The sequence below is a fragment of the Argentina silus genome (assembly GCF_951799395.1).
Source record: "Argentina silus genome assembly, chromosome: X".
In the NCBI taxonomy this organism is placed as follows: domain Eukaryota; kingdom Metazoa; phylum Chordata; class Actinopteri; order Argentiniformes; family Argentinidae; genus Argentina; species Argentina silus.
In genome coordinates, this window is record NC_139653.1 from 32,973,516 (window position 1) to 32,988,435 (window position 14,920).

Below are 14,920 nucleotides of genomic sequence, written 5' to 3' on the forward strand. Positions count from 1 at the left end.
AATAAGATACACAGATTTTCAAGTTCCTGACCGTTTACCTAGCCTCCTGGAGGTATCCAACTGTTTTTTTTTTCTAGGAGGCACTAGGATGTGCATGCGTCATCGAGTTTGGAATGTTGAAGTTGTGTGTGCGTTTTGTTTGCTTTGTGTTTCAATGATCCCACAGCTATAAAGTAGGCTACAAGAGTAGACCTAGCATCCAGTTCTCCAGTTATGAAATTAGCTTGTGTTGAAATCTACACAGAAAAGGTATGGATTATTTTATTGAATGTCATGGGGCACAACATAAAAGTCAGCTCAGTATCGGAAACATTCTAATGCTAGGATTTCCTGCCATTGTTCTGTATTAGGCGCCAAGCAAACACTGTTGTTATTTTTTAAATAATTTCACGGTGAAATATGATTAAATGAACAAATTGCTGTGACATAATAGAAAGTCAACGCTTTAACCACACCAACATAGCGCCCATGTGCATCATAGGTTTAGGCCTAATCAAGACGGAATCAGTGAATAGATCAACTGAGTATGGCCATGGCTATAATATTGATAATTGTTTGAATTATATTGCAACTGATTGTAAGTTGCATTTTTAAAAGGAAGTCAACCACTATATTGGTTAAACCACCGGTGTAAATACCTGATATTAAGAGTTACTGAATGCCTCTTAATTTGCTTTAGTTATTCTTGTACACGGTGGTATGCTGGGGGAGCAGCATCAAGGAAGGTGACACCAAGAGGCTGAACAAGCTTATTAGGAAAGCTGGTTCTGTCCTCGGTGTCACCCTGGACACTGTGGAGGAAGTGGCCAATAGGAGGATAAGGACCAAACTCCTGGACATCATGAACAATCCCTCCCATCCCCTACATGCAGAGAAGCTCCTTTAATAACAGACTACTACAACCACATTACACTAAGGAGTGCTATAGGAGATCTTTTCTGCCTGCCTCAATAAGACTGTACAACTCCTCCGGCTGGCTCGATCGGGGTGATCAGTCAGGCTGGGGGATGTTAAATCATAACTGGACTGTTTTCACTGTACATAATGTTTCAGATGTCCATTTTATTCTATTATTCTATTGTCACTTTATTTTGTTGTTGTTGTTTGTGATGTGAGCTTCTTCTGCTTGAAGTGACGACCTTGACAAGGCTGTAAAATTCTATGCTTGGGCAACTTTACTTACCGTGAATTGCCTGACATCCTTTGAGGGACTCTTGGATGGAGGATAAGGGCACTGTGTAGGAAATTAAGTTAGTGAACTGAGTGGGGTCAACTGAACAGGAAAGACAAACTCACTGGAGACGCGTGTCTCTGTCTACGAAGCGCGGATCCTGCTGCTGAGTTATTGCTACGGTTATTAGGTGGCGATGGGTATACGCCTATAATTTTGTAATATATATGCAATGTGTGTTTTTGAGATAGATTCTGAGGTAGAATCGAATAAATGCGAATGTTGTGTATTATTAATTTGTTTGCCAAAGGGGACTGATAGCCTATGGTTGAAATGAAAGTAAGTTTTGACATTACTGTATTCTGTACAATAACACCACCACCAATATCATCTTTATAAGTTCGTGACTAGCATTAGCCATAATCGATTATTTGCATGAATACATCGTCCAAAGATATTGGTAGCCTAATGAACCAGAAAGAACATTGTATTATGATGACGATTTTGATTGCAATCATAAAGCAATTTGTGGGGTAATATGGATAGGCCTAAGCCATATAGACTTCGATTGATCAAGTATTGTGTTAATATTCTAAGATATTATGTTATTTTTTTTAATATAGGCTAGTTTTGTTTCCTTATAGGCTACTAGTGAGCAGGTGTTTTTCAAGTGCTCAACCTATTTCCTTTGTTCGAAAAACACGCCAATTTGAGTTTCTTAGGAGAGAGCCTGTCGAGTGTTGTCTTCCAATTTGAAAGGGGACCTCACACTTTTTACTTTTTTATAGTGCAGTTCCTATTTCTTCTATTCCCCTTATTTCATGGTTCAGTGGACGTGCAACTCGGGCTCCCTCTTACATTAAACACAAGAGGAGGTTTTTCACTTGCTCCTCATTGGTTGCCGGCTGGTGGCTCTCTTATCCCACTAACGTTTCCATTCATACACCCATGCTCTTCATTCGCTTTTCAAAATAACTTAGCTGTGATCCATGGTAACGACTTTTGGTAGAAGGACTAATTATTTAAATTTGGGAATAATTACACCGAAAGAATAAACAACTGACAAAATAACGACAGGTGAGTGAGGAATATTGTATTGCGATTGCGTTTGGTATTCTGACTAGCCACACATACTTCACCTCATGACTGTGTTTGAGACAATAAATCAACTCGACTGTTTTGTTATTAATACTAGATTTCTGTGGGTTACCATCTAGTTTGTCATGATTCCATCCCATGCCATCAGTCCGAGCTGATAATATAGAAAACGCATGCCATCGTCCGATAAAAATGACATTAGTTTATCTTTACCTATTCCGTTTACAACAGACATTTTGTTTTCGAATTATGTTTTTTGTCTTGCCCTCAATACAACTCACTTTCATGGCTACTATATGAGGGAGAACTAGTGGTATGGGAAAAATTCATAAATTAAGTTAATCAGTTTGTTCTCATGTATGATGTATTACAGCACGCTCTCGTACAAGGTAAGATGCTTAAAATGTAACACTAGAGGCTTCCAGCCCACGGGCTGTCTCGGAGGAAAGTCCATGCAGTTATTCAACAGTCCTCCTGAGCCGCGAGCGGCCTAATTGGCCACAGATGCGGAATTCTATGCTCTTTTACCGTTTAGAAATTGGATGCATTTGGGAAACTTTATGAGGCGAGCCCAACATTTGCCTACAGGAGCTGAAAAACGAAAACAATAGTCCCCTACAATTGTTCATAAGCCCGTTGAATAATATATCAGTAGTCTAAGAGTTTGTAAGAATTAAACAAGACACCCCACCGAAACGTGAATTTGTACAATAAAAGATGGATGTGGTTATTACATTTCTGATCTTATGCTTAAGTCATCATGTGAGCTTTTATATATTGTATTTCTGTGAAGAATGCTATTCAGAATGTGTTGCTTGCACTGTCTTTCTGTGGTGAGATTATAATGTGTTATTGCAGTACTGTAGAATGGTTTATATTAGTGGACTGTATGGGAAGTGGGCTTTTACATGTCTCGGATGTTCTCGATAACAATGAATTAGGGATAGCATTTCGAACGTTAGGAGTTGAATAGGACATAAGACAACAATGTTTGAATTCAACTGTGCATTTTTATATTTTAAACGTTAAGCCTAACAGCTGGCTGATCTACAGTAACACCACCACATCTCCTACACCTCAATTATAACGATTGTAATATGGCCTGAACGAAAGGGACAGTGAGATGCACCGACAATATAATGCATTTTAATACACATGAATGTTATAGTTTCATTATTCATTCATTGTGATTTGTGAAAACAGTGTGTGTCAATTAAATTAGCCTGATTTAAAGAATGCTAAATTATGCTAGTGCCAGCCTTCTTGATAATTGCACACTGAAGGAACTGCTAAAGACACCGTCCTCGAGGTGCCCTTTCACCCTAGACTTTGTAAGCTGCACTTATTAAAGCGAAAAGTGCTTCAATATGTGGTAAGCTTTAGGGGATAACGTGATGGGGGTTGGGACTGGGGTTCTGCTGTCCTTCTCCACATGGATTGTCTTTCGAGCAAGTTAAATTAATTGAACCTTGACAGTGGTAGTTTGGCGTTATTATGAACATATCATTAATATATATGAGCACATTTACCTATACAGCCGTTATAATGGATTCACATGCATGAATTAATGAATCAAGCCTATGTGTCCACAATAACATACAGTGCATGCGCCCATGAACCAAAGCTGACCTTTCTCCTTATTTTGATGGAAGTGGTGGCGCGGAATTAAAAGCGATTCACAAAACCACAAGGCGTTTGTGGCGCGCTCTAAAGGTGACTTTAATAGTGGTGGTTATTGATATTTTGTCAATAAGTTGAAACTGCAGTAAACCTGAAAGCCCAGCAGCAGTAGCAAAAATAAACGTGTTTCAATATGTTTACTAGGCTAATTAAAACCGCATGTTTAGCATGAGGCACCGAGACTTGGCTGAATAAATGAAAAACAATGACTTTGACAATGATTTATTTTCAATAACTCAGAAAAAAACTAATTTGATAACAATCCAAATACGACAAGACACGGCAATATTAGTAAAATATGAATATTTTCAGAGCAGAACGCATGAAATAGCAATTGCATTGGTCCCTGAATTGAAATAATTGTGGCATAGGTTTCTCTGTTTTAAAATCATTAAACGTACGAATATAATGAATAATAAGTGAATGGATGAACTCAGCTTTAATCGTAAATGGATAGTAGCCTAGCCTCCTGAGCTTGTTGAAGTGGTATATGAGGCTGTTTTAGTGGGAGGGAGAATGTGTGTTCACGTTACACAGCACCTCTCTACGAACAGGAAGCGAGTCATTCTCATATGTACATTAATTAATTCTTCCTCACACTGTTGTTGCTGGATTTGTTACTGAAGTGTTATTACATTACTTTATGCATTTGTTTGTTTTAACGCATCCAAGTTGTTGTTGTTGTTGTTGTTGTTGTTGTTGTTGTTACTATTATTATGATTATTATTAATAATAATAATAATAATAATAATAATAATAATAATAATAATAATAATTGGTAGTAGTAGTAGCACTAGTATTAGCAGTAGTAATAGTAGTAGTATTACTATTATTATTATTATTATTATTATTATTATATTATTATTATTATTATTGTTGTTGTTGTTGTTGTTGTTGTTGTTGTTGTTGTTGTTGTTAGTAGTAGTCGTCGTCGTAGCCTGTTATAATTTCTACTGTTATTGTTATTACTGTTGTTGTTGTTGTTGTTTGTTGTTGTTATCATTATTATTACCCTACTATCTTCATCATTATGATTTGACGCTGTTCTGCGTTTGGTTTGTCCTTTTTGCTAATTATAGGCTACTTCTCATTCTATACAGGGTCCGTAGAACGCTATTACACATTTTCGGGCCTCTCTGTCCTATGAACATGTTTCAGACCGTCCCTGACACCTCGTCTTACGTCAAGGTAAGACAACATCGTCTCTTCGATCAGGTAATGTTGGAGGACGGTCTGGGGCCTCCCTTATTTGCTTTAGATGAATTCTGCTTTAATTGACGAGATGTCATTTTACATACCACCATTCTGTTGAATGTAGCCCAGGCATATCAGACGTGCAAGCCTGCTAGAAGTAGGCCTAAACTATTAGAGTATCCTATAGACCTATATTCATCTTTTCATATGCTATCTCTGTATCCCATTGTAAATACATGTTACTAACCGCCCTGCAATACTAATATGCTCTGTTTTGAAACACCTTATGTTCAAATTGGATCTTTTTCATCTGTCTAGATGTCATGATGAATTAAATGTATTTGCCTGCAGTGCGAGACCGTTATAACAGATTATCATATTTGACATCATGCAGTTATTTTTTTTTCTTCGCCACAGTCTGAAAGAATGTAAACAAAGCACATATAGCGGACATCTGGTTTCCACATTTAAAAACTCTGTGCATCAAATCACATGGTAGGCTATATCGTGGAATTCCTCCAACCGGTCAATTTATTATCCTTGCTTCAAGGGTTTTCTAAAAACGAAATAGACAATTTTGACAATGGGAGAATACCATTTTCATTGCAGAATTGTCCCGCTGGCTGCTAAAGAACATTTATTGATTGAAAGCCCACGACATATGTGCTGTCTTTTTGCTATTTGCTAAAAAATAAGTAGTAATATTAAGCGGGAGTGTTGTGTGAAAGCCAGCTCACTGTTGCCGAAATGGGATGGCATATCTTTATGCCTTAGAGTATTAGTGGAACACCAGTTGCACAGGCCTGCATAGACTGCTATGAAAATGAACTATTGTGCTCAGTCAAGCCATTCATGATATCTTCATAATCAACATATTTTCCTAGAACGACATGTTATGTTATGGAGACTTATTTCCCTTTGCATAAGGGGTCTTTTCATGCAGTCATAAGTTTGTGCTTCTTTGCAGAAAGACTTGAGTTTCAGTGGGCATTTGCCTGAGTTCAATGAACAATTCCTGAATTGTTTTGGGCAACTTTAACAGCAAGGAATGTTTGAAGAGAAAATATGCATTGAGATGGGTCTTTATTCCCCCTAAATAATAGTAAAAGTAAATAATATGAAAACAAAACTTCTAGAAATGTGAGCAATTACATATTTGGCTAATAGATGCCTGTTTTAGATTCTGTTATTTGTTTAAAATGATTTCTATGAAACTCAATATGTTATAATAATGTTATGCCTTCTGTGTCAACAATGGACGGACATCAAAATGACAAGTATTGGACAACTGATGCTACATTTTCCAAACAGAGTACAAATGGCAATTAATTATATATAGGTTATTGCAAGACTCTTATAGGCCTATCGACTGTAGTCATTTACATCTATATAGGCCTAGTGGCTAGATGGGCCTACCCACTGAATTATTTTGCATTTGTGGCAAAATATTGGTCAGAATAAGAACCAGGCACGCCTCAAGACACATTTTAAAGAAATATGCTGCTCCATTCAAGCAAATCTACGGTCTAGCAATGGTTTTGTTTGGTTAAGGCCAGGCGAGACTCGAGCTCTCCAATAAAAATAAATCTCAAATTAATTATGGCCTCAAGCAAGGGGCCAGACAGTTCGGTCTTGTGTGCTGCAGTCTCCATTTTTTGCCCTCAGTATTTTTTTTACTTTGGCTTTCTTTTTGCCTGAGAGAGGGAAGGGGCTTACCAGAACTCTCTAGTCTAATGAACAATCTTAAATGCCTGATCCATATCGGGGCTATGTCGTGGTTAGAATAATATGGCCCAAAACTATTGTCACAAAGTGAATTCATAGGCCTAGACTGAACATGCCTGGGCACTGGTAACTGAAATCACAACAAACCACAACCCACAACCTTTTGTAATTCCATTTCATTATAATGAAAGCGTAATTTGTTCACAAATAGAAATAGGCCTTGTATTGTAATAGTCAATGCCTAATTTGTATAGCCTAATGATAACTGCATAGGCCTATTAACATCATCATCATTATATCATCGTCAGCAGCAGTAGCATTATCACTCAAAATGTAGGCACACTTGTAGATAATAGCCGTTGCATGTGCGTAGAAGAAGAAGGCAAGAATATTGCACTTTCCCAAAGTGCAGTGTTCTAAGTTCATGATGAGCGAGGGCAACCATTTAAAAACAACATCTAAACAAAACCTATACCTCACTTCTTGCCTTTTCCAACAAAATGAGTTACTGGCTTCCAACAGTTCGTGGTAAGAAGAAATGTCTGGCTGTGAAGTTCCAGCACCAAGCCAGATGTTCTGTGGTTCACTGTATAAACCAACTTGCATCTGTTTATTGGCCATCGAAAATGTTTGTTACCACTGTATTCATTATGACCTGTCATGGTCATGGTCCCTTGGTCTTAACCTTTGTTCTCTCAATTGAAGGCATGAATAATTTGAAAATTAATAGTAATTTTAAAAATCTTCAGTGAATTAGTAATTTTCCTTGGCTTGTGGCCTAATGGTCAACCAATTGTGGTAGCTCATGTTTTTGGTTACATTATAGGCCTACCTCAAGTAGCCTAGTGGTGTTTGCAGCAAATATCACAGCACAGGTAGCACAAATACCACAGGTTATGCTATGCATTTGATTGGCTATTGGCATTTGAACTATAACATACAGCATTAAATAAATCCCCCCATTGTTCCTCTGTCCTGTTGCTTTTCTGAATAGGGAAAAGCTTGGAGCTTTTCATTGGGAATGTTTGCTTTTGCTCATTTTGGAGGTCGTATACATTGTTATACAAATGTTCTATTTCTTCCCAAAATTAGTGAACAAAATCTATTACATTGTATTAAGTAACAACATGAAAAACAAAACACTGGAATAAGGAAAAGGTAACCACCACTAAATAGTTAAACAAGGTGTCTCCCTTAATTACACTAGGCTGAACTGGCCTCAGGCAGGAGAAGCCTTGACCCCTAGCAGGATCCAGATGTGGTGGTCTCGAGGGGGCCTCTCCCCCAACAGACCCCCAAGTCAAGAGCAGACAGGCCTGTCAGTCGCTGTGGCGCAAGCTCTGTTGGGCCGTTCTGTGGCCGCACCCCCAGGGCAGGACCCCATTGGCCAAGTCATTGGTCTAGCATCTGCGCTGAAATTGTGCCTGAATTGATGAGGGCAATTTCGAAAGGTAGAGGAAAGGAAAAATATACAGGGTGGGGACTGGAGACTTTAGTTCTTCAGTAGGCCCTAAATAAGAAACAACCAGGTCAATACCACACCACTAAGGCTGTATAGTAATATCAATGGTAGTAATAATCATAATAATCATAATATAAATAGGTTCAAGTTTAATATCGTACCATAAGCCTGTGACAATGTAATAACGTTGTAATAGGATAGGCTATTGTACCTGGAAACATAATTCACCATTAGCCTATAGGCTATTACATTAATGAAACTCATGTCATCATTCACTGTTGGATAGCTGACGCACACGTGTAGAGCAGACCCAAAACATCATGCTTGGATTTTATTAATGGTGTTTCAGGAAAACTTCACAGAGGCTTGGAAAGCAATAACAAAGACTCGATTGCAACAACCCTTACCACAGGTAGTTCAAGTTTGTATTTCTTTCTGTATGATTTACAGCTCTTTCATCAGCACTTTCCAGGAAAACATCTGTCTACTTGAAAGTGAAACTCTTGTATCTCCATCTCTCAGTGAAAAAGCCTATAAGATGGTTAAAAATTAGTTGTTTTAAAGTTACAGCACAATAGACAATGGCCAGATTGTAGGCTAGTCATTATAGTGTTATAGCTATAGCATATTATGGAATCACATAACTGATAATAATGATCAAAACATGTGCATCTTGGCCTATCAACTTTATTTGTTAGAATAATGTATTAATAGCAGTAGCCTAGTTGAACCCCATTCACCAACTTCTGTGACGTTTTTAAAGAGATACAACAAGGCTGTGCATAACGCTGGTACCAACTCTGTAATAAACTCTGTATGTAATATGTCCGAGTAAAAAATGAACAGTGGCGCGCACACTCGATTGTTTTCCCTTCTTATCTCTTTGGGACAAGTATCCTGCTTTTTGGTGCTGTAATGAAGGCAGGGCTTGCAGTGACACACAAGCTTCCTTCTCAAAAGCGGTGACTTCACTTCCCAAATTTAGTGGAAAAAAACCATCCGGTTAACTGTCTCTTTCTCTCTGCGACATATCGGTGGCTGGAATTTATTCAGGAGCGTGTCATGTTTGGAATATTGTTGGGGTCCGCTGAAAATTGCGCAAAATGGACGGAACTATTAAGGTAAGGGTGGAGGACGGGGTGTACGAGTTTGTGAGAGCTGACTTTTCGGAGTTGCGCTTCCTTTTACCATGGATTGCTATGTCTATGAGCAGTAGCCTACTACAATACAGTAATGAACGGCTGTTTCTTTTGCTCTGAAAGCGGTAACCATTTCCCTCTCTTCTCCTCGTCTTCCCGAAGTTTCATTTTCCTTTACAATGAAACTCTGCCGAATGTAAAAAGAAGCTGGTTGGACACAGAACGTTTAGACTAGATATGGTTTCATAATGGAACGAGCGCACAGACGCACGTCTGGAATTAAACAAAGTGGTTATTGTATGTATGTAATGTATATATGTATATATATATATATATGTATATATATATGTATATATATATATATATATATATATATATATATATATATATATATATATATATATATATACTATAGACTTTTAAAGTCTATAGGCCTATTTAGACACGAAAATGGAAGGCAATTATATGAATCCAGTACACGCAGTGGTTGTGAAGGATTGAGCAATTAGATGGATAGGCTCTGCGTTGGTTTGTAAAGTAGGCTAGGCTATGATGTGTCAAAGCTGCGCAATAGTGGTGGCACGGCGCCCGGGATCCTCTCCTCTTTCATGGTTCAGAACGTTAATGATGATGTTAGTTCGGAACATAAGTGGGCTACAATTTGTATGTATAATCCTTGATATGATAGTAAAACTTTGGTTGTAAAAAAAAAAAAAGGTTGTAAAACGAGTGCTAGATCAATGCATTGTATAATCAAGCATGGTCTAACTGTCATTTCGAAATCTCACGATTATTCATTCAGAAATGCGAAAATTGGTGTCGCTTTTCGAAATCAACATTAATCAAAAATGTTGGTCGTACATAGTGGATAATTATTTCATAATGGAAAAAGAGCCCATTCTAGTCTTGAATTCAGACCTATTGAAGCGCTGTCCCACTTGGCTCCCTGTATTGAAATTCCAGATGCATGATCTACAGATGTTTGATGGACAGTTGCCCTAATTTCACACCGCGATTTTTGAGGAGACATTGTCAATGCTCGTGTTGGCCTATTGCTATTTCTAACAAAATAATGATTGTTTCCTATGGAAAGTTATTGTTTCTGCTATTCAAGCCATCTTTGAATGTTGAAAGAAGTGGTGTTGTGATGTTAGAGTGGTGAATCGTTTTGGAAACGTGTAAACGTTGACTGCACAGTCACGTTTTTAAATTCAATCATTCTCAATCGACTGTTATTGTGATTGCAGAATAAACACAACTCTATTCCAGCAACTAGAAAATATATTAGCCTATGTTAAATGAGTATTTAGCTCTAACAATAATGATATACTGTAATAACAATAATGACAATTGATCATTCGTACTATTCAACAACTTCAAAATATCTCTCTATATTTCTGTAGGCTATATATTTAATTGACTGATAACTGTTACTCATCAAAAAACGGGGGTTATCGACCCATGAGAGTTTCCTGTTCTACGCAATCTGGTTTCCTCACAGGTTTCCTTTTCCTCCACAAACAAAAGACGGGAATGCCCCCTGAATCGCAACGAGATGGGTGTGTGAAAGTCTACGCGTGATGTCTGGATGTTCAAAAGTCGCGTCATGACGCTTGGACATGCACTTTTGGATATGCAAAGACTTTTGGATATGCACATAAGCAAGGTGGCCCCAGCACGTGTCACATTGCTCAGAGAAGGGTTCAGGCAGATCTGGTTATTGAATCAATGATGTTGAGGATTGTGATGGTGATGATGATGATGATGATGATAATTATAATGATAATGATGATGATGGTGATGATGATGATGATGATGATGATGATGATGATGTTGGTGGTGGTGTTGGTGACTGATTAATGAAGACTGTTGTTATTATAATGTATAATGTAATTCTACCATAATTATTGATGCAAATCATTTGGAGGGAGTGCATTTAAACCTTCTTTAATTGTGGATTGTAGGCTAACCAGTGCTCTGGGCAGACTTTCTTGACTGTTTCATCACACATAGGCCTACCGATAAGTTCAATGTTCTGAGAGAGCTAGCAGAGTAAATACAGTAATTGCATAGAGGAGGATACTTTGGTACACAATGTTCAGGGAAAGGGAATTGAGATCAATATCACTGTCACACCCTTACCAATGGTGTGTTCTACACTGATACTGGGGAAGAAAACATACCAACTTGACCCACTTTGTTAGTGTCTGTTTTTGTGTGCATGCACTCTCCTATTTTTAAAACCTTTTGTAATCTTGATAGACACATGCCACTTGCCAATCATGAATTACATGGTAAATGATGATATGTCACTGTAACGTGCAACAGCCATAATAGCAGAGCGGCCCTTATCAGGCCACATTGAGACATTCCCTTACTGCTCTACACTTATCATCCACGGGCTAGCTGGTGTGTGGACCACTCTGATAGTGTACAGCCGCCAATGTCCAGGCCATGTTGGTCTGACTGATGAAATCACTGACATGTCTGTCCAATTCAGAGTGTGTAATCAGATATTGTCTCTGTAACATCCAGTCCTCCAAATGTCCCCAGTATATTGAATACACACAAAGTAGAGAGGCTAAAGGTATATTTATGTAACATTGCAGTACTTAGCTGAAATGTGAGTGTATGCATGTTCTCCTGATTAGCGTTGATGATGAAAATCATTAACTAAGATAAGATTTCTCAGGAAGTAAGTATGGACAGTTAACAGACTCACTACCCACATGCTTCACTGCAACTCAAATTCTGCCTCACCTACCACACTTTGTTGGGCTCTTTTAAATGCAAATGTCATTCAGTAAAGGGTGGCATAGGAATCACGCAAAGCACAAAATGTAAGAAGCGGCTCACACTCTATATCGCACTCTATAGTTTGACATTTGCTTATAAACTATTTGTGAATCATCTATGTGGTCCTTGTAAAGGGTTTATAAATCAGTTATATATGCTTTGTTTCAATTGTGACCTCAAGGATGTATTCATACTTAGAAAGTCAATGCAAAAGTATTGTAGACTCACTACAAATCTTTTGTTTCTATGTTTCTATCTTGGTTGTTATAATTGGACATACCTTTAATCCTTCAGGATTAATGTCTTGGTCTAAACTGTACCATCAGATCAATGTGCATCACACATGAGCCTAATCCTTGAAATGACCCTATATGCGATGATTTCAGATGTGTCCCTATTGCTGTTTAACCATTGTCATCATAGACACAGCTGAGGCAAGGCAGGCCTCATGAGCTCTGAATTGCACAGTTTTACAGTTTAGGACTGTTTGAGCTAAGACCACTTAAAGTAGGTACATATTTTGAATGCTAGAGCTTTGTGAAAGCTGCTGTTGCATTTCCATGAGCAAATTAGATATTGTTATACCATCTTTGACTGTGATAGCTACTTCTGATATGTATTCCATGCATCAGTTACAAGACAAGAGGTGGACCACGTGGATACAGAGGAGTTTCCAGTGGAGCCCCAGTTGCTCCGTTTGTTTTCATTAATAAACTGACATTGCTCCAGCTGAGCCACTGCACTGGGGTCATTGTAGAACTGACCCCCTGCTTCTGTTGAGTCCTCAGCTGCTGCTGGTCTCTCTCTGTGCAGGGGAGCTCCGACAGTATGGTATTGTAGGCATGTCTGAAGTCATGGTTACATCAACAGGAAGTTGTAGTTGCTACATAGACCCAAGCGCTGTATACACAAGCCACTTAGGATGCCAAATTGCGATATGACACATAACTGCGTATAATTACTGTAAACAGAATAGTAGCAGCGAGTGATAGACTGAAGTTGTGTGATCACAGATTCTCTGGTTTGCTATAACATGTTCCTCCTCTGACCTGCAGGAGGCGCTGTCAGTGGTGAGTGAAGACCAGTCCCTTTTCGAGCCTCCTTACGCTGCTGCTGCCCCTCTCCCCAAAACAGACATGACTGCATCTGGCACACAGGACTACGTCCAGCCCCACAAAATCAACCCCTTACCGCCTCAGCAAGAGTGGATTAACCAGCCAGTCAGAGTCAATGTCAAGAGAGAGTATGACCACATCAATGGATCAAGGTACTGCACAACCCATCTCACCAGGCCCCAGGCTCTTTTAGCTTATCCCTGTATATCATCTGTCTATCACCTCCTATGACCTAATGTGTCTTAAGTCTACAGTACCAGTCAAAACTTTGGACACACCTTGCCAAGAGTGTGCAAAGCTGTCATCAAAGCAAAAGGTGGCTACTTTGAAGAATCTAAAATATAATTGTTCAACACTTTTTTGTTTACTACATAATTCCATGTGTCTTCCTTCATAGTTTTGATGTCTTCAATATTAATCTACAATGTAGAGAATAATAAAAATAAAGAAAAACCATTGAATGAGAAGGTGTGTCCAAACTTTTGACTGGTACTGTATATGTGCTCAAAATGGGAATGGGCATACAGTATACTCTATTTTTGTTCACTTTATGCAACCAGATATAACTGAATATTGCTGTTCCCTCAGCTCTTCATCTCCCACTTACCTGAACTGTTAACTATATGTTGGCTGTCTTCTTCCTCTGTCCATAGCTAAAGATTGAGATAGATTATGACCTAATATCTCGATGACACTGTGTTCTCTCTGTAGCAGGGAGTCCCCAGTGGACTGCAGTGTGGGCAAATGCAATAAGATGGTCGGGGGCAACGACACATCTCAGATGAGCTACGGAAGCTATATGGATGAGAAGAATGCCCCGCCCCCCAATATGACCACCAATGAGAGGAGGGTCATCGTCCCTGCAGGTAAACATGGCTTCTACTGTACATATTTACCACCTCAATGCCAAAACCTGTAGTTAAGACCGATCACGTTGTATATGTCTCTTGTTATATTAATTTATCATAAACTTCTGTAAAGGTGGCTATGCTTATGCATCCATTCTGAGCTGAGAGAGAGAATAAGTCTATTTTACAGTTGTTTTCTTTCATATGCTGAATGCCATGCTTTCTATTGGCATACATTTTCAGATTTTTTATAAATGTTTTTATTACTTCTGTATCTATTTAGCTGGGTCATGGATGATGGCTTTTTTACGCTTTTGTTAGTATCATTTAGAGTACTCATGGGAGCATGGCCAAATACATACTGGCAAAAAGGTCTGTTTCGTAAAAGTATTGTTTTATTGTAAAAGGTCTGTTTTCTTTAAATATTAGAGCTTATCATATATGAGGGCACATACTTTCTCTCCCACTCTTTCTGTGTCAGTCTTGGAAGAGATTTATTTAGTTTGCAGGATTATCCCTAGGAATTTTGAAAAGCGTGGCGCTGGATTGCATTATCAAAACCCGATAATGCGTTTATGTAAAAATGCATTCATGTCAAAATGCGCAAACAATACTGCTAAAACGCTGAATTCAGTTAGGAACCAAAACGCTTTCACTTTTGCTTTGGTTTTTAACAACAGTGTCGTTGGCGA

General features: G+C 38.5%; 1 protein-coding gene across 5 annotated transcripts in view; it reads left to right on the forward strand.

The window, feature by feature from the left end:
• The first annotated feature begins 1,952 nt into the window (after nucleotides 1-1,952).
• fli1 (Fli-1 proto-oncogene, ETS transcription factor) overlaps nucleotides 1,953-14,920 on the forward strand; it is a 31,169-nt gene continuing 18,201 nt past the window's right edge. For 2 of the 5 annotated variants that reach the window (XR_014554934.1, XM_083696082.1), the window contains exons 1-4: nucleotides 1,953-2,248; nucleotides 5,050-5,164; nucleotides 13,321-13,532; nucleotides 14,092-14,246. Coding sequence is in view for 4 of the 5 variants with exons in the window: in XM_083696082.1 (XP_083552208.1) it covers nucleotides 5,093-5,164; nucleotides 13,321-13,532; nucleotides 14,092-14,246 (439 nt within the window). In the remaining variant the exon portion in view is untranslated. Of the gene's footprint in view, nucleotides 2,249-5,049; nucleotides 5,165-9,343; nucleotides 9,452-9,530; nucleotides 9,595-13,320; nucleotides 13,533-14,091; nucleotides 14,247-14,920 lie in introns of those variants that run through there. The other 3 variants (XM_083696083.1, XM_083696084.1, XM_083696085.1) reach the window with 3 other exon arrangements.